The sequence below is a fragment of the Bombina bombina genome, chromosome 2, assembly GCF_027579735.1.
Source record: "Bombina bombina isolate aBomBom1 chromosome 2, aBomBom1.pri, whole genome shotgun sequence".
Lineage (NCBI taxonomy): Eukaryota > Metazoa > Chordata > Amphibia > Anura > Bombinatoridae > Bombina > Bombina bombina.
In genome coordinates, this window is record NC_069500.1 from 1,178,788,474 (window position 1) to 1,178,809,641 (window position 21,168).

Genomic DNA, 21,168 nt, shown 5'->3' on the forward strand with positions numbered 1-21,168 from the left:
GACCTGCCTCAGACAACACAGAGAAAGCTAGGCCAAGACCAATTATAGTCAAACTACTGAATTTCCAGGATAAAATTACCCTTTTTCAATATTACCGTAAAAATCAGCCCATTGTACTAGGGAACTCTAGTATTTTTATGTTCCAAGACTTCTCGGTTGAAACGGCAACTAAGAGAAGGGTGTTATCCCCAACATGTACTAAACTTATTAACATGGGCATACGGGCTACCCTGATCTATCCAGCAAGGCTCAAAGTATGGGACAAGGACGAAATATATTACGCTGAGACGGCTAAAGAGGCAAGTGAACTCTTAGCCAAATTAAAAATACCTGAATAATTAAAACACTCAAACAAAAAGTGAGACAGTTGATAATTGTTAAGAAATGGTTCAAAATCTTGGTTTTCTCCCCCGGGTGCCTAGGCTTCCCCCCAATCCCCACCCCCCCCCCCCTCCGCCAATTTAATTTTTTTTTCTTTTCTTTTTTTTTTTTTTTTTTTCTTTTTTTTTTGGGTTTCTGGTTTATCCCCTTATATTAAATTAAGAATATGACAAAGTTAGATAGTATTACATTTGTTTCGTGGAACATTGGAGGTCTCACATCCCCCATAAAAAGGACAGCAATTTTAAACCAGCTGAGGAAAATAAAGTCCGACATAGTATTCCTCCAGGAAACGCATTTAAAAATAGAAGAAACTAGGAAACTAAAGAAATCCTGGGTAAAGGAGGTACTGGCCACTCCAAGTTTAAATAGGAAGAGAGGCGTAGCCATACTCCTCGGGAAAAAGATAATGACCAGTGGCTTAGAGATTCTCAATACACAGGTAGACCCAGAGGGGAGATTTATACTGTTAAAAATCAAGGTGGCGAAAACCATATACACATTATGTAACCTATACGCACCTAATGTGATAGACGCATCTTTGCCCTAAGATGGGTCAATTCTGGAAAAAAGTAGAATATTGGTTAAAAAATAAAGTAAAGATTCCTCCATTTGAAATATCCCTGAGTTATTGTGTTTTCCTGAGAAATGTTAGAGAAAAATCACATCCCCAACATAAACTAATTAACATGACAGTGGTTGCAGCCAGATATTTGATCTTTAAGAAATGGAAATCGACTGCAACACCCACGATTACGGAGATCAAAAACTGTCTAAAAAAACAATGTATATTAGAACAGCTCGACACCAATATGAACGACGAAGGGGACATTAGAAAGTTTTTCGCAAAATGGTCCTTGTTTATTAAGAGCTTTTCGGCAGTGGAAATAGATTATATGATTTTCCCATTTAGAAATTCGGAACTGGTACTATTGGGGATATGGTAGATTTCATTGGGAGATATTCCCCCTTTTTCTTTTTTTTTTTTTTTGGCGGGGGGGGAGGGACAGGGGGGAGCAAAATCAGGGAGCAAGTGATAAATATGACTTGTCTCCAAGATATGACATAGTATGACAAAACAAGGTAATTTAGGGTATATGTGGCATTTGAAAGTCTAAATTACATGATTATTTTGCGGAATAGAACAAATATTATGTCACTAGGTTTATTTCTTTTCGTTATGAATACCTTGAAGCTGGTGGGAAAATAGAAAACAGGAAAAAAAATAAGGTTGAGACTACTTTTGTTCTTTTTGTTTTTTCTTTTTATTTCAGAGATGCAACAGAAACAATAACAGGTTTATTACGATCGTATATTGTGAATATCTTTGCTGTATTTATGTATTTTGCTCTTTGTAGTTTTTCTTTTTTGTTCTGTTCTGACGCATTACATTTTATGCTGTATTGTGAACTCAACCTTAATAAAAAAATATATATAAAAAAAAAAAAAAAAAAAGCATTGAGAAGCAGTGCATTTATTAAAATAGCCAGTAGGTGGAGCTGTCCGCTTGTGTTGCAGCAAAGCCAAGCAAGCTGAAATTAATCAGTTTAACCAGACCTGAGCTATCGAACAGATTTCAAAGGAACAAGATCTTCCTGTCTATAAATCAGTCCAGATTGGAATGCATAGAAAGAACTGTTTGCAGAAAAATGCAAGTGAAATCTGTGTTGTGTGATTATTTTATTAGGTGTATAATGCTGTTTAGCAAATGTTTTTGTTCATTTAACTTAGTTTAATTATATATTCTGTGTTGTGTGGTTATTTTATTAGGTTTATAATGCTGTTTAGCATTTAAAGTCTTCATTTCAAAGCTTTAAAAATAATGTATTAGGAGTTACTTATGACAATTTTGAGAGGGGCCTGGAACCTATCTCCCTCACTTCCCATTGACTTACATTATAAACTGGGTTTCACTTTACAACGGTTTCGATTTACAACCATTCCTTCTGGAACCTAACCCCGGCTTAAACTGAGGGCTACCTGTATACTTTCTTCCCTTAGTTTATGAGAGATACACCTAGAGTGTGTCTGTTCTGCGTATGTTTATGTTGAACATGTCAGTAATATTCTAGTCCAGTGATTTTTAACCTTTTTTTTGCCGTGGCACACTTTTTTACATTAAAAAATCCTGTGGCACACCACCATCCCAAAATTTAAAAAAAAATCACACATTGTAGCCTAATGCAGCATATATATATATATACACATACACACAAACACACACATACTGTATGTATTGTGCTGTTATGCCATGCCTCCTACAAACTACCCCTGCACTGGGAGTAAAAAACAAGCAAAGTTTAAAAAATGTCACACTGTTGTCAGTCTGCCGTGGCACACCTGAGGATCTCTCATGGCACACTAGTGTGCCACGGCACACTGGTTGAAAAACACTGTTCTAGTCATTTGATACAGAGGACGCCATTTTATTATATTAGACATAGTGGCAATCACACTACTGACTTGGTGTATAAGTGTACATCTAAGATCTTTCAATAGTTGGCAGGTCACAGAGGGCTGCAGCTCATTGCTATGAGATGTGTTTCACCTTTTTTATAGTCATTAACAGTGATCTGGAGTAACAATGAAATCTCCTCTTAGATTGGCAGATTGTGCTATAATTAGATAAGAGAGAAATCTGTTTTGCCATCTGTATTAATATATACAACCATACCTTAAATGTTATGTGCCCTTGCAAATGACACAGACGTTGTTACCTTACATTGTCTGAATACACAATGAAAAAGGTGTGAATATTTATATAAAATGTGTATGCACAAGTAACCCTCACACAGCACCTCTCAAATCATATGACAGAAAGGTCATTTAAGAAGTATAAGCAATGCAGTGAGGCTGTGTTAATGCTCAGTAGACAGCAGAGAAAAAAAAGCGGAATTACCTACTATTTCAAGCAACTGGAAGTTACTGGCGTGTGCACATTATTAATACATTGTATGTAGAAATGTATATACTTGTAGGTATTAAACAACCAGCAGGTGAATCTAATCTGCTCTTACCATTTAAGTCACTAAATTAAAGAGACATCATTTAATTTAAATTAAAAAAGGAAAATTCTTAAAAAATGTAAATATACATCTGTGCAATTTGGAAAAGAATCATTTTTCCAATATACATGTATTTGCAAAACTTATTTAGTGATTCTTTAATGGTTCATATGCACACAGGCACCATACATCCTCATTCATATTGCCGGTGATGACATCTTCATTAACAGCTATATTATATATGCTCTTGAGCATTTGTGGTGTTTGAATGCAAGTGCATAAGTCATATGTATAAATGCTCTGTGTACAGTCTAAGCAGTTGCTGACCTTTTGCAGTTTGCAAAAAATGCTTCTATTAAAAACTGAAATGTTGTGGAGTTCATTTCAAATTTCAATATAGTATTAACATAATGTGCTTATTCTTATTTATTTTATTTTTTTGGCTTGATGTTTTCTGGTTAAACAGTTTGCAGTTAGTTGTGAGGAGTGGAACATGTGATGTATCTCTTATTGTTCTATAAGTGGAATCTTTTCTTCTCCTGCAGATCGGTATGAGAAATAGAACAAACTTGGCAGAAAAAGTCAGACTGAGCCTGCAGTATGAAGAGGCTAAACGAAGGTAGTGTAACAGTGTGTGCATACACTAGATGTTGTGCAGCAGTAACAATGTTCTATTAAACCGTGTACTTACACTGACATCTACTGGCCAATCACAATGCAAACATAAGATGTGTCTATGTATAAAGATAGGTTTATAGCATACAAAAGACATTCAGTGATGTGGGATACTAATGTCATTAGCTTACTGTACAAGTGCCTGATAAAGCTCTTTACTCTGACAAGATTACATAAGAAGTCATATCAGTAATGTGCGGTCCCTCAAAGAATCTTACAAAGGCACATTTTTGCTTGAGAGCTGTTTATCTAGCTATGCAGGGTTCTCGATGTGAAGGAAATACATATACAATACATGATTTCTCTCCACGCTGGTCCCAAAAGAGAGATTAGATTAAAGGGACAGTAAAGTCAAAATTAAACTCTATGATTCAGATAGAGCATACAATTTTAAGCAACTTTCCAAATTACTTCTGTTATCAAATTTGCTTTGTTCTCTTGGAATCTTTTATTGAAGAATAAAACTAGGTAGGCTCATGAGAGCCCAGGAGTGTGCACGTGTCTTTAATACTCTATGGCAGCAGTGTTTTGCAACATTGTATAACAAAGCTACAATTAATGTTGCAAAACACTTCTGCATAGTGTACTAAAGATACGTGCATATTCGTGAGCTCTTATGAGCCTATCTAGTTTTACTCTTCAAAAAAAGATACCAAGAGAATGAAGCAAACTATTTTGTCCCATAATAGCGCTGAGTTTTTTTTATTAATTATAATACAAAAAGTCTGTAAAATGTAATAAATGAAAACCATTCTTATATAACTGAACTTAGGGAACACACAGGGACAAACTTAAGAGCAGATGAAATCATATCTTAAAGTGATGGTCAAGTATGACTAACTACATCTTGCGATCCTAATTGAACTAATAAAATAATGTGACTTTCATTCATCATTTCGCCATATTCATTATATTTTCAGCGATATTGAATATAATTATCCTACCTTACTAATATCCATCCTCCTCCCGTTGATCGTCCGCCATTGTTTTTAGAGCGGTCACGTGTTTTTTTTTTTTTTTTCCAAAATAACTTTTTATTTTCATTATAAAGTAAGCTTGATAACGACAATTACAGAGTAATTTACTCATTTTGTACATACAGATGTAACAGAAGTCACAATAAAAGTATCTCCATGAATAGTTGTAGGTAATATCAGGTACATAACATATTTCTCCAGGATACAGAAGAGTACAGAATAAACAAAATTGCTTTAGCCCCACCTGAATGTTATGATTGGTACAGTACTATAATCCAAATGTGAACACAGTAGTACAATAATACCGACCAATCAATTGAATGAAAACCTTCACCATGCTTGTTTTAGCAGCCCAGAGGGCCATTCGTGAACATGCATAGGCTGGACCTCTTTGATATATTTGATGTAATACAGTGATTTTAGATATGGACTCAACTTAGAGGAATTTCGACCATTAATCCTAGGTAAAAGTTATTTCCATGATCAACTCCACAGCCCAACGGGCAATTTGTAGTGTGCATCTCCAGGCGGGGCAGACAACCCTAAGGAGAAAAGGGCTGAGGGGGGGGGGGTAGGGGGATGGGGGAAGGGCAGGGGGTCTCATGTTATGGGGGAGGGGGAGTGGGAAAAGGGCAGAAGAAACAGAATAGGGGAGGAGGAGTTGTGATCAACAGGCACAGATCAGTGGGAGTAGATGTAGATCCTTAATCTAGGGCCAGGGGTCTATCATACTGTGGGGCTAGGTTCAGTTAGTGCGAACGATTTGGGGTCCCATCTCTCGGAGCATCCTGCCTACAATCCTCCTGATAGTGGAACCAGGGTTCCCAGATTTGCCAGTAAAGTTCCTCCCTATCAGCATTTGAGTAATAACCCAGTTCCATCTTAGCATAGAGTTGTATTGTGGGTGTGATGTCTGTAATGTCTGGGGGCTGTGTCTGTTTCCAGGCTCTCGCTATTGCCAACTTAGTGGCCGCAAGTACGAAAATTAATAGTTTAGCCAAAGGGGTCGGAATACTACGCGGGAATATGTGTAGTAGGGCCATTTCAGGGGTTAGTGGCATTTTCATTCCAAGATTGAGGCAAAGGGTAGATACTTGGAGCCATGTGGGTTTCAGGTTAGGGCAATCCCACCATATGTGTATGTCTGAGCCTCTTAGCTTGCATCCTCTCCAACATAAAGAGGATGCCGTAGGGAACATCTGCGATAGTCTGGAGGGGGTGTAGTACCATCTCAAAAATAGTTTCACATATGACTCAAGAGTATTCGCACAGTGTAGAGTCTTTTTAGTTAGTGTAATTGCAAGATGAAGGTGTTTGTCAGAGATTGGTCTGGAGAGGTCTCCTTCCCAGGCTCTAAGTTGCCAGGGTCTGTCTCTGTTCGTGGATGACTGCAGTAGGTTGTAAAGAAATGATATAATTTTAGGGGTCTTGACCTGTAGTTGCCACAATTTCTCCCAGTTGGTCAGGGGTCTAAGGTGGACCCTAGGAAACCCCCAAGACATCAAAAAGGCATATAGTCTGGAGTATTCAAATATAGCCCACACGGGGGGATCTTGTATAACCAATCTAATATTGTCTGGGGTGATCAAAGTGCCCGAGGGGTATAGCTGGGAGATCAGTTTCAGGTCCCCGTCTCTCCAGTATCGAACATGCGTATCAGGTAAGGCTGCAAGCAAAGCGGGTAGTGAGTGTATAGGGGATGGATGAGGAGCAACCCCAGGCAGGTTTTTAAGAGTACGCCACAATTTTAGGTTATCCCTGATAATGACATTTTTGATTCTCAGCATGTCTAGTTGATAGTCAGGGATCCAGGGCAAATCTGCTAAACCCAGCCCCCTGGGCAGGTCAAAATTTTCTATGCTCTTCCATCCTTGAGGTTCCCCCCTGTCCGCCCACGCTGTAATGTGCGATAATCTAGCTGCCTCATAGTATCCGCGTATGCTAGGCATAGCTACTCCTCCCTGTTCGTATTTTTTCTGGAGTATTTTCGCAGCAATCCGAGGCTTAGACTTTCCCCATATGTATTTTTGGCCAATAGATTGGAGTGTATCTATCAGGGCACTGGGTATATTGAGAGGGATACACCGAAAATAATAGAGAATTTTAGGTAGAATCGTCATTTTAAAGGATGCTATGCGGCCTAGCCACGATAACTCCTTAAGGCCCCAGGAAGTGGTAAGCTCCGTCACCTCTTTAACTATATTCGAATAGTTTATGGCAAGTACAGATTTCGGATCGGGACCCAATTGTACTCCAAGGTGCCGGATGGTAGTGCGTGACCATTGAAAAGAATATGATGTTCGTAGAACATCTAATTCAAATGTAGGGATGCCTAGCGGTAAAGCCTCTGTCTTAGAGACGTTAACCTTGTAATAGCTATATGTCCCAAATTTGGAAAGAAGATCTAGTAGCATCGGCAAGGAGCCCAACGGGTTTGTGAGGAATAAGGTAACGTCATCAGCAAACAATGCCACCTTTGCAGTGACTCCCCCAAATTTTACCCCATGTATCACACTTGAGTTCCTAATGGCTTGAGCCAGAGGTTCAATGGCCAGTGTAAAGATTAGGGGTGACAAGGGACATCCTTGCCTGGTGCCATTGGTTATATGTATTTCCGGAGAAGCAAATCCCAGGCCTTTAACCACCGCAGTTGGGCAGGAATACAGGGCTTGAATAGCTGTTATCACTTCGGCTGGTATACCGAATTGGGCAAGCGTACACCATAAGTAGTCCCATCTGACCCTGTCAAACGCTTTTTCTGCGTCTAAAGACAGGGCCAGCATGGGTAACTTTAATCGGGACGCCTCCATGAGGATGTCCAGTGTTTTCCTAGTATTGTCAGGTCCCTCTCTGCCAAAGGTGAACCCAACTTGATCCGGATGTACCACTTTTGGGAGTATGGTGTTCAGACGATTAGCCCAAAGTTTAGCATAGAGCTTTACATCTCCGTTAATCAATGATATTGGCCTATAGCTGCTACATTGTGAGGGATCTTTATTTGGTTTGGGAATCGGTAGTATCGTTGCTTGCAAATATTCCTTAGTGAATAACCCCGACTCTCGGGCTTCTGAAAAGACCCCAAGGAGGACTTTGCTTAATTCTACCCTAAAAAGTTTATAGAAGGATGCCGGGTACCCGTCAGGGCCCGGGGCTTTATTGTTTTGGGTATGCTTGATGGCATGGTTAATTTCCGATATAGAGAAAGGAGCCTTGAGTGTTTCTTTATCGTCTTCCGATAAACTAGGCAGGTTGAGGCTTTGCAGGAAGTCAACCACCTTTTGTACAGAGGACTCTTTTCCAATCATTGAAGGTTGGAGATGGTATAGATCTGAGTAATAGGTCGCAAAAGTCTCTCCGATTTCCTTAGGGGATGTAACCAATGTGGTCTCCCGTTGGAGTGCCAAAATTCTGGCTGCAGCGGTCCTCCCTCTCAATTTGTGAGCTAGTAACGTTGAGGCTTTATTGCCCTGACAGTATAGTAACTTCTTAAACCGAATGTAAGACTCTTTAACTCTCTCTAGCTCTCTGTCTGCCAATTGCGCTCTGAGCTGTTTAATTTTATCAGATAGGGAGACCGACGGGGAATTTTTATTGTCTTGCTCTGCCTGTCGTAATTCAGACATAAGAAGGCCCAAGGGTGCACCTGACTGACGTCGCAGTGTCGCCTGTCTCCTAATGCAAATCCCTCTTACATATGCCTTCAAAGCAGCCCATATGGTTTGAGATGGCATGCCTGGGGTCTCATTAAGTCTCAAGAATTCGACAATGGAATTCTTGAGGGATGATCTAAAGATTTTGTCATGAAGTGCTTGTTTCGGGAGTTTCCAACTAGGTCTAGTTGTTCTGGCTAGGTCAGTAGATAGGGTAAAAGTGAGGATATCATGGTCGGACCATGCACAAACCCTGATATGTGACTCTAGTACTCTGTCCAGAGTCCAGGAATCAGAGAAGAAGTGGTCTAGTCTCGAGTAGGAGTGATGAGGTCTAGAAAAGTAAGTGTAGTCTCTGTCACTGTGGTGTTGTGCCCTCCAGATATCATATAGATTATGTTGGATTATATGCTGGCGGAATTTGTGAGCTGTATTTATGGTGTACGTATCAATGCTTTTCCCCTTTTGAAGCCTTTTGTCCATTAGGGGGTCCCATATCATATTGAAATCTCCTCCCAGGATTAGAGTTCCAACCTTATATTTCTCAATTTTGAGCAAGATCCCCTTCAGGAACTTGGGTTGTGTTTGGTTAGGGGCGTATATGTTTACCAAGGTGAACAAAATACCGTTAAGTTTACAGGTAAGTAGTAAATATCGCCCTTGGGTATCTGCCTCTACATAAATGGTCTCAAAGTGTACAGTTCTATGTATGGCAATCGCTACACCTCTAGATTTTTCGTTATGAGAGGCCAGGATAACTGTGGGATACTCTGGGGTCCTATATGGAGCTTGAGAGGATGCTAACCAGTGGGTTTCTTGTAAAAAAATAATTTGTATTTTGAGGGTTTTCATGGTGTTTGTGAGCATACTTCTCTTGTCTTGGGAATTAAGCCCCTTAGCATTTAGTGTTGCAAAAGAGATGTTACTGGACATTTTCGACATGGCAGGTCTAGTTACAAGGGAGGGTGGGGGGGGAAAAGAGCTAAGGGATAAGTGATGTTTGGGTAGAAAACTCACCCCACCTGGAGCTGCACACCTAGACACGGTCTCCGAATTTTCAGATCCGTATGATCAGGCCAATGTTCAAAGAGAGCGCAAGAAATCAGTTTCCAAGGGGTCTGCACCTATCACTTAGAGTAGAAATAAGGTTAGGTGGAGATATATGCACTCAGGAACGGGTGTCAAATAAATAAACAAAAAGGAGAAAAAAGGGAGAAAGTATCTTATGGGAACAAGGTTGCATCTAATATATTCAAGTTTTAACTGCTTACAACTTAAATGTCTAAACAAATCTGGTGATCCACCGGATCACCAAAAGGAGAAGCGTAGTCGAGGAGATAGACTGACTTCTCCAGTCCCCTTAAAAGGGGATGTCACTAATATACTTAGCGTATATGGGGGGGGGGGGTGTTACAAATATACCAACTGGTATAGGTAGATTGACTATCTACGGGGGAGTATGAACTACAGGATAACAATATTAACTCAAACGGTTTGGGTTAGAAACAAAGCTTAACATTCAATGCGACTGACCAGACTTGTATCATATCCGCATATTCAAGTGTAGGTACGTCTAAATTCAACTTTTTGGAACAGATTTTACCAAATGTTAGTTAGGCCACCTGTCGTCTGCTCCACACAGGTGAGGGGAGAGGCCCGCAGCCCCCACCTTATGGTGAGGAGTCGGGGTGTTTAAGAAATGAGGATAAGATGGCTCAGGACAGGGTTACTGTTTTTAATAAGAGATCCCGAGTTCCCCCATCCTCTGCGCGAAGCAGACATCCAGGCTGGGTGTAATTACATACTATTGAACACAAACATGGTTATTGAAGCAGATATTATCTTATCAGATTCAGTAATATAGATAAACATTAACCAAGGAGAACATCAGTCAAATAGTAGGCCTTTGCGGCCTAGGAGTGAAATCTGGGGCTCCAGCTCGGATTTTAGGTTGCGAGGTCAGGGTAAGTGGGTCAGATCCAGTTTTGGAGGTTACAAGATCATTTCTTGAACGGGGTTCTGGTGGAACCAACCCCCATTCTTTAAGTAGGTCAAATCCTTCCTGGAGGGTGATAATGGTGTGAGTTTCTCCATTCTTAGCGACAATCAGTTTTGTCGGGTAGCCCCATCTATATCTAATGTTCTCTGTTCTCAAAATTTGGGTTATATTTCTGAAAGTTCTTCTCCTTTGCAGAGTGTAACTCGAGATATCCGGGAAAACCGAAATGTGTTGAAACTTATCCGGTAGCTGAGGTTTGTTGGCCAATTCCCTCATTATCTTTTCTTTATGGGTGAAAAAATGAACCCTAGCAAGGACATCCCTTGGCTTATCCTGTGATACCGATCGTGGTCTTGCCACTCTGTGAACTCTGTCCAGTATGAAGCTCGTCGGGTCTGAGGAGGGTAGTATGATTTTACAGAATTCCAGAATATGAGACTCTAACTCTTGTGACCCAATTTCTTCAGATATCCCCCGGAACCTCAGATTATTCCGTCTGGATCTGTCTTCCATATCGGCCAATTTTATCTCCAGGTCAGATATCTGGGTTGCTAGACTCTGAGAGTATGCTAATAAGTGTGCTTGATCAACCGTAAGATCCTCTTGCTTACGCTCTAGGGTTTCCGTCCGTTCCCCCAGTGATGCGATCTCTCTGCGTAATTCGGCTGTGGAACCTTTAATTTCTTTAGTCAACGTATCTTGCAGAAGGTTCATCCTTTTAGTAAGTACGTCCACAATAGAAGCTGACACTGCATCTGATGTGGGGGATTGGGACTCCATGCTGTTGTCAGACTCACTTTCATCCAACATAGGGGTGGAGTCTCGATATACCTGAGTTTTATCAGCTATATGGCCTTTAAAGTGGTCCACCACTGTTTTTCTGGGTGGCTGCGACAGTTTCGGTTTTCTTTTAGTGTTTTGAGACATGTTTTGTATCTTATCTTCAAGTAGCTGAATATGATCACAGGGGATCTAAAGGAAAGTCACATCCGGATATAGAACAACCGTTAAAGAGAGTAGTTTGCAAATTATTGTAACATAGTCCCCCTGATGTCAATCTTGGTTTAGGTAGCCATGTTTATCATCTGGCCTGCTGGTGGAAAAAGGTGCATCAACTTAGAAAGTACCTGTGCAATAACTTATATATCACTCTGTAGGGGCAAGTGGTGCAGGAGCTTTGGTATGCACTCTCTCCGGGGAACCTTGCCCTTACTGGGCCATAACGGAGAAAGGATAGTGGGTATGACCTGTTGCAATTGTATACAACAGGAAAGGGGTGGAGAGAGTGATTATGAGGTGAGGTAAATCCACAGTTGTAATCCCCCTACCTGTATAGGGAGAAAAAAAAAAAAAATCAAAGTACCTGTGAAAGAATAAAGATGTTATAGGGTAAACACTAAACACTGCACTTTACGTTATGTAATGTCAGAAACACACTTTTTTTTTTTTTCTTTTTTTTTTCCTTTTTCCCCCCTCCTGTTATGCTTGAGGAGTTGTTTGCAAAAAAATTATCAAGACTCCTATGACCTCAGTATTTGAGAGTTAAATAAGCCACCAATATCAGTATCGTAGCAAGTGAGGAGGCAAACAACTCAAAAGCCCTGTAGAGAAAAAGGGAAGTTAAAACAGGAAGAATAAACACTTCACTCTGTGTTAGGTATTCACAGAGACACCTGAGCTGACGCAGCAGCCTGGATTGCACAATAGATTTCAGACACAGTGAACTGACAGTCTCCTATAGAATTAAGACACCCTGATGGCTGATATTAGGAGTGTGCTCATAGCCACTGTGTTAGTCCCCCAATGCTCTCAGTGGTCCCTTGGGGCTTGATTGGAAAATGTTATTATGGAGGGTATGGAGGTCACAGGCCAGACAAATCAAGCAGGGCTGTCTAATGTCCACCTTTAATGTAGATGTTAGAGGCCTTTAATATGTGTGCACAGTTGTGTAGCAACCTAGATTTTAACAAGGTGACAGTGTCTTGAACTGTAGATCCAGAGGCTCTGTGGTATGGTCTTTTCTCTTTAGGCAGAGGGAAGGAATGTTTGTTTTAGTACCTAAGTGGCACCGTGAGTCCCATTTACTTCAGTGTGCACAGCCTATTGTAGCATATGTGGGGCCCAAGAAGTATATGCAAGGGGTTTAGAGGACAGTTTTTTCTCATAACAGTTGTGCTCTGATGCCTGAGATCCAGTGGGATATTAACCCTGGGGCGGTGAGCGGAGGATTATAATATCAGTGTATATCATATACAGGTAGGAAGGTCTTACCGGGGTATGCAGGCTCTTCAGTTGCCCCAAATGATGACCGCAATAAAAATGATTTCAACTTGGCTATCTGAGAAAGTCCCGCTGTAAATGTAAAGATGGCGGAGATTCGCGCCTTTATTGTTTAACAACCGGTTGGTCACAGCTGGTCTGCTTACCCGCAGTTTCTGTAGCGGGAATATCCTCCGCTTCTCAGAATGATCTAGGTCGATTAGTCTGCTCCGCGACACTTAGCTCCGCTCTCCGCAGCACTCCGCAAGGCTCCCACCTCCGGGTGCGTTATGAGGCCTAGTGGTAAGTGTCCCGTTCTCTCTGCAGTTGTAGCGGCAACAAGCGAGCCCACCGCCTTAGCCGGAAAGCCGGTACCTGATCGTACGCTGCTCCCTGCCTGAATATAGACAGCAGGTGTTTGTGTATTACCTCCGGAGCGGAGCCCCGACCCTCCGGAGGATAGCTTCTCACTTGCGGCGTAGTGGGTTTTCAGGCCGAACAGTTTATCTGCCTTTGGAAGTCTGGCAATCGGATTTACCCACTTTTCCAACTTGGTTATTAAGGCTGTAATCAAGACTTTTCTCTGTAGTCACAGTTGAGGTGTATCAGGCTGAAATAATATTATAAATTTTTATATTTGTGCTCTTTTAGCAGAGAGCTCTGTAGAAGCACGTCTACTCAGCTAGGCAGTTAGCTCCGCCCCCCGCGGTCACGTGTTTTTATTCGCCAATGACAGTACAGGCCACTAGGCGACTCAGCCCTAAAGCAATACGCCCTTAATCAATTCTGCGCATGCCCTAGCTCCGGAATCGCAACCTAACTACGCCCTTAATCAATTATGCGCATGCCCTAGCTCCGGAATCGCATCCTAACTAGTCTCCTAACGCATGCGTGTAGAGCGTAATGAAGGCTGTAATGCCAGGGCAGTGACGTGGGGAGGGGCGGTTAGATCTGTCGCCGGGAGGAAGCAAATTCAAGGAAGTGAATCATGGGGAGGAGCAATGATCGTAACGAGTAAGAAACTAAAATAAGAATATATATATTTAGAAATAACATTAGCTACAGTTAATATGTGCGATTTAGATGAACAATACATGTGGATTCTAATTTTAATGATCAATAGTGTAAAATTGACCATCACTTAAGTCTTCAAAATGATATTGGTACTAAATGTTTTATACAATAGTTCTGTAATAATAAAACAAAATCTGTGAGGAGGAATGGAAAGTATTAGGGACAAAATGTGAGAGAGTTAAAGAAATAAAGCTTTATTCTATAAAATCATATCCTGTAAAATGAAGATCCAAATTAACTGACTTATCTGTGTTATATGGCTCTATATTGATAGAGAGCGTAAAAATATCTATTAAAGGGACAGTAAACAACTTGAGATTTTATACAATTTTTTTTAGTTATGCATAATAAAACAACTTCGCAATATACTTTCAATATATATTTTGCCCCTTTTCATGTATTTTAGCTCTGAAAATTGATCAGTTTCTAATTACCAGTACTTTAAATGCACACTTCTTACTTATCAAGCCTAAACCTGCTACATATCTGTCCCTAACTGTCTTTAGCAAATAACAACTGCAAAAACAAGCAATTTTATAACAGTAGCTAGTCTTGTTGTCTGCAGACTAAAAGTGGGTGGAGTTTGGATATTGAAAAATAATTACAGTAAAAAGGATATTAATTTGTTTTAAAAAAACGTTGTCTTGGCTGATATGTTGTTCTATAGCAACACATCAGAAATGCCTTGTAATTACATAGATTGCAAGTAGCTCATCCAATTGAATAATTGAAACACACGGAGAACAAATAGCATTAATTTGTAGTAATTTGCAGAGGTTGCTGCTTATTAAAATAAATAACAGCAGAATGTAGGTTAGAGAGCAGATGTTATAAAGATCCAGTAAATACAATAGCCATCTGCAAGACGTGTGGTGTTTACTACATTTAACAGGTTTATAATCACAGCAATCCGTTTGTGTCACACATGTTTACTTACCCCCAAGGAAGTAACAGGCTAAAATACACTATTTCTATTCTCTTTTTATTAGAGAGATACTGATTTAGACACCTTTTTAAATTCAATTTTTCATAGTTTAACATATATATTATTTACAATTAGGTAAGTTAAGTAATTTTAAATTTGTATCATTTGTTGAAGCATACCTAGTATGTGGCCCCTCAGAGCAATCAAAAATTTATATGAGGGAACATTAAATAAATAAGTAAATACACTCTTATAGATAGATAGAATAAGCTGTTTTTCTATCTATCTATCTATCTATCTATCTATCTATCTATCTATCTGTCTATCTATCTATCATCGTTGGAAAACAGTAGGGTTTTGGGTAATGAGGTGAGAAATTGTAGTAACTTTCTAAATGCAAAATAGAGATGTAGTTTAGCACTACTTGATATGTGGTATTTTAGTAATCCCGCCATTAATCCCCGTCTGTGTTTAAAACTGGTCTTTTGAGTCACGATTACAGTTATAAAATTTTTGTTTATTTTTTAGTTTTTCTTGTAATGTCCATGTCCTCGGTTAGTGTGGGAAAAACTTGCAAAGTCTAATTTGAAACATTTCAGATACAATACTTTAGATCTAGGCCCTAATAGGTATGGGCTATTTGTTGCCCAATGCCCCTTATGCCCTATATACTGTATGAGAGTTGTGAAGCTGTTCTTTTGGACACAGGTTAACTAGAATAAAAGCCTCTCGCATCTGTTTAAATAGGGTAGTTGAAGTCTCTAAATGATCAATTAAAGTTACGTATATATGTGTGTGTGTGTGTGTGTGTGTGTATATATATATATATATATATATATATATGTATGTGTGAGTATATGTATATACTATATGTATAATATATGTATATTGCCATTGACCAAGGACTAGGGGAAAGCCCGAAACATGTTTGGCTCTTAAATTCTCTCCAGATTTTTGGATCTCTATTGTTTTTATGACTTTTTATATTTTAATCTTTTTGCAACAATAAAGGACTTTTTTTCACATTTTACAAAAACCTAATTTCCATTCAATTGGAGGTGTGGACATATCCAAAAAGTATAAATATATTTAGAAACATATCTAATAAAAAGGTCACATATACCCTGGGTCTATGTATACATAATATGTTATATATGTTATGTTATATTATTCATATATACACATCGCTGATTATACACAGTCAGTTTGCACACGGCTTGATTCTGTTTTTTGCACATGGTTCATCCTGATTGGTAGCCTGTAGAGGGAGGGTATTACAGACTTATAAATGTTTGTTCTTTTTCACTTGTTGCTTGTCAGAGGAAGGGACGTTTGTGGTCCCGAAACGTCACAAAATAAGAGGATTGTCACTGATGACTGAAGCCCAGTGAGTGCTTTTATTTCCAAACGTTTATGTGTATGTATATATATATATATATATATATATATATATATATACATATCTAATAAAAAAGTAAAATGTACCCCTGGGCCTACACAAAGGCTAACATACAGATTGTACTTGATTCATTTTAACTTTCTTTGCAGCATGGCGAATCTTAAGATTGAACTGGCCAAGTTGGACAGTGAGGCCTGGCCTGGGGCACTGGATATAGAAAAAGAGAAACTTAAATTGATCAATGAAAAGGAGGAGCTCCTGAAAGAACTCCAGTTTGTAAGTACACGAAAACGTACTCGGGACGAGGTGGAACGACTGGAAGCGGAGAGGAGGCGATTAGAGGAAGATCTCCTGACTGTAAAAAGTACTCCCAGCCAAGCACTTGCTGAGAGGTACAAGCCGTATTTAGGTTTTACTATTATTTATGGTGTGCTGTGGTGTGTGTGCAATGAGTTGTTGTTTTTTTTGCTTGGCTATATTTATATCCATCAGTTGTAACACCAAGAAAAATGTACTAAAGGTGAGTTGTTGGGGTAACTATAGGTAATGTGCCACTATATAATGATAGAAAGTTAGATTCGGCACTCTCCCTAGTATAAATATTATATTCTTAGAAATTATATAAAGGGTGAGTCAGAAGTCACCCAAATGCATATTTGCAATATTTATTAAAAATGGCGGCTTTTCAAATTGTGTCACAAGTACACTAGTTGTACTGTTATTATTATTATTATTATTATCAGTAATTTGTAAAGCACCAACAGAATCTTCAGCATTGAAAACATGGGTCTAATATGCAAGGTAACAATTATGGGAGACAAAGGGATAGAGGGCCCTGCCAAGAATAGCACTGTTGTAAATCAGATCTCATGAAGATGATCTACAAAGCAGCTGGGCTCATAGGCTTACATGCAAAGGGGGTTCAAGGAGGAGAGGAACTATGTTAGTGTATATTATATGCATCCCTGAGTAGTAGAGTCTTCAAGGAGCGCTTGATAATATAACCTTTTACAGGTATTTAGGTAGTTGACTGGTTTGTTTTTTTGCACAAGGGATTTAAGCCTGTTTTACAGTCTTTCTGGTTAATTTAAGAAAGATTAGGTCCCTGAAATGTACTTGAAAAACTACTTGAAAAAAATGGTGTATTGCGTCTTTATAAATCTAGTGAGCATATATGATATGTAACGTGTGTAGATATCGCATACACATTTGCATTTTCTAATAACATTATACTATGTCATTCATGTTGCCCATAAAGAGGACCATATAGGTTAGAGTCAGATGGTAAGCTTCTTTATTGCACAATTAAAAAAATCAAAACACTTCTTGTTGACTATAAACATGTCCCATAATTATGCATAGACCAGCACAGTGCAGAAAGCTTTGCAAATTCAAAACAATAGCCAAAATTCACCAAGTATTCCTAGAGTTGAACGGAGGAACTTCTGTCCAACGCTTATGCTAGTCTGAGGTGTACATTTGACATGAACTCGTTTTTAAAAGCTTGTGACATAAAAAGCATTCCATTCATTTAGGTTAATGATGTACAATTAATTATTATGTAGAAGGTATTTAAAAAATGTGCATCATTAAAACCTTTTCAATATGAGGAGACTGTATGCATGAGGAAAGATACCCTATGCAATTAGAATATCTGAGTGACACTCTGTGAATTCATGCATATTGTATATAGGGTAACATGAATTAGAAAGATTGATCACCCTTAAAGTGATGGTAAAGTCATCTGTTGTGCAATACATAATCCTTTTTCTTTTACCATAACTAGCACATCGATGTGCTTATATAAATAAAAAACCATTTATTCACGCTGTAATGCCGATTTTATTTCCCTCTCCGTACAGCCAATCATCAGCTCACCATGCGCCCTATGTAAAATATGTACCGCACGCTCCCGACATCTACACTAAGTCTTTGCTACTTACTGCGCATGCGCACTTCTTACGCTAACTGCGCATTGCTATATGACACTACGCACCGATCGGCTAAAACCAGGAGCTGAGTATTCTCATATAGCAATGCGCAGTTAGCGTAAGCGGTGCGCATGCGCAGTAAGTAGCAAAGACTTAGTGTAGATGTCGGGAGCGTGCAGTACATATTTCACATAGGGCGCATGGTGAGCTGATGATTGGCTAAAAGCGTTGTCAATCAAAGCTGCACCAGTGAAAAAATATAGAGAGGCTGTTTGAAACACTGTACGGAGAGGGAAATAAAATCGGCATTACAGAGTGAATAAATGGTTTTTAATTTATATAAGCACATCGATGTGCTAGTTATGGTAAAAGAAAAAGGATTATGTATTGCACAACAGATGACTTTACCATCACTTTAATACTGTTAATTAATAGTGTAACTTTGTTAGTTTATGCAGGTTAAGTCCCATCGTAAACGTGTCATTTTGTAGAGTAGAGAGATAAACAAACTTGGCGTTTGTGTTCTTGCGGGTTATTTTATAAGGGGTTATTCTGCTTTCTGTTTTAATGTTCTCTGATGTTGCCTTAAGGACAGAGATGTAAAGTCTGAAAATTATATCTCCAACTGTTATTTTTAAAATACTCTAATGATGGTGCAGTCACAGCCTGCAATACATTTATTGCATAATACTCTTCTTAGAGACATCAGGGCTATTTTTGATGTTTGTCATTATGGAGGCTGCGCTTGTTAAACTACATTAAATGAGAGCACATACATTATTTATGAGAAGCTGATTTTCTACATAACAACAAATTTACATTTTTTGCAAGTGCTCCTTTTTTTAGCATAGTCTTTAATGCCAGCATTTTTCTCTACATAACGTTTGACAATATTTCCAGACATATTAGCTATATAGACTTCCCAACAAATGCATAACACATTTTATGAATTACATTTTACAGCATACTAAGGACACATCTTAAAATAGAGGTTATTATCTGTCTTCAAATACTATGAAATATGACTGGTTATTATTGGTAATATTTGTTTCTCTTGTAAGGTGTATCCAGTCCACGGATTATCCATTACTTGTGGTATATTCTCCTTCCCAACAGGAAGCTGCAAGAGGATCACCCACAGCAGAGCTGTCTATATAGCTCCTCCCCTAACTGCCACCTCCAGTCATTCTCTTGCAGCTCTCGACAAGCATGGAAGCAGTTAGAGAGATGTGGTGTAATTTAGTTGTTTTTCTTCAATTCAAAAGTTTGTTATTTCTCCAACATTGGTGTGTCCAGTCCACGGCGTCATCCTTACTTGTGGGAATATCTCTTCCCCAACAGGAAATGGCAAAGAGTCCCAGCAAAGCTGTCCATATAGTCCCTCCTAGGCTCCGCCCACCCCAGTCATTCTCTTTGCCGTTGCACAGGCAACAACTCCATGGAGATGGTTAAGAGTATGTGGTGTTTAGTTGTAGTTTTTTAATTCTACTATCAAGAGTTTGTTATTTTAAAATAGTGCTGGTATCTACTATTTACTCTGAAACAGAAAAAGATGAAGAGTTCTGTTTGAGGAAGATGATTTTAGTAGACAGTAACTAAAATCGTTTGCTGTTTCCACATAGGACTGTTGAGATGAAGTAACTTCAGTTGGGGGAAACAGTTAGCAGACTTTTCTGCTTAAGGTATGACTAGCCATATTTCTAACAAGACTGTGTAATGCTGGAAGGCTGTCATTTCCCCTCATGGGGACCGGTAAGCCATTTTCTTAGTCTCAAACAGAATAAAGGGCTTATTATGGGCTATAAAACTGGTAGACACTTTTATGGGCAAAATCGACTGCTTTATTTGGGCATTTTATACATGTTTATGCTTGTAATTCACACTTATAAGCTTGGGGAACGTTTTTTAACGTCAGGCACTGTGTTAGACACCTTTCCAGTCAGGAAGGGCCTTCCCAGTTGTAGGCTGAGCCTCATTTTCGCGCCATTACTGCGCAGTTACTTTTGAGAGCAAGACATGCAGATGCATGTGTGAGGATCTGAATGTAGTTGGAAAAGTTCCTAGAAGGCTTCATCTGGTATCGTATTCCCCCCTGGGTTTGGTAAAGTCGCAGCAAAGGCTGTAGCTGGGACTGTAGAGGGGTTAAAACTGTAACCGGCTCCGGTTTCTTTATTTTAAGGGTTAAAGCTCTGAAAATTGGTGTGCAATACTTTGAATGCTTTAAGAACAATTCCTTCATACTTTTTCACAAAGAACATCATCAAGGGCGCTGATGATAATTGCTCTGTCATACCCTCACACCAATCTGAAGGGGTCATGAGGGAGGTTTTGTCGGATGGGGAAATTTCAGATTCAGGTAAAATTTCTCAACAGGCAGAACCTGATGTTGTGACATTTAAATTTAAATTAGAGCATCTCCGCGCACTGCTTAAGGAGGTGTTATCTACTCTGGATGATTGTGACAACCTGGTCATTACAGAAAAATTATGCAAGTTGGACAAGTTCCTAGAGGTTCCGGTGCACCCTGACGCTTTTCCTATACCCAAGCGGGTGGCGGATATAGTGAATAAGGAGTGGGAGAAGCCCGGCATACCTTTTGTCCCCCCTCCTATATTTAAGAAATTATTTCCTATGGTCGACCCCAGAAAGGACTTATGGCAGACAGTCCCTAAGGTCGAGGGGGCAGTTTCTACGTTAAACAAGCGCACTACTATTCCTATCGAGGATAATTGTGCTTTCAAAGATCCTATGGATAAAAAATTGGAGGGTTTGCTTAAAAAGATTTTTGTACAGCAAGGTTACCTCCTGCAACCCATTTCGTGCATTGTTCCTGTCACTACGGCAGCGTGGTTCTGGTTCGAGGAACTAGAAAAGTCGCTCAGTAGAGAGACTC

At 39.4% G+C, this 21,168-nt stretch overlaps 1 protein-coding gene across 1 annotated transcript in view; it reads left to right on the plus strand.

Annotated features, from left to right (window-relative positions):
• WWC2 (WW and C2 domain containing 2) overlaps positions 1-21,168 on the plus strand; it is a 538,330-nt gene that overhangs the window by 319,634 nt on the left and 197,528 nt on the right. Inside the window, 2 exon segments of the mRNA XM_053700248.1 lie at positions 3,932-4,005; positions 16,494-16,736. Coding sequence (XP_053556223.1) covers positions 3,932-4,005; positions 16,494-16,736 — 317 coding nt within the window.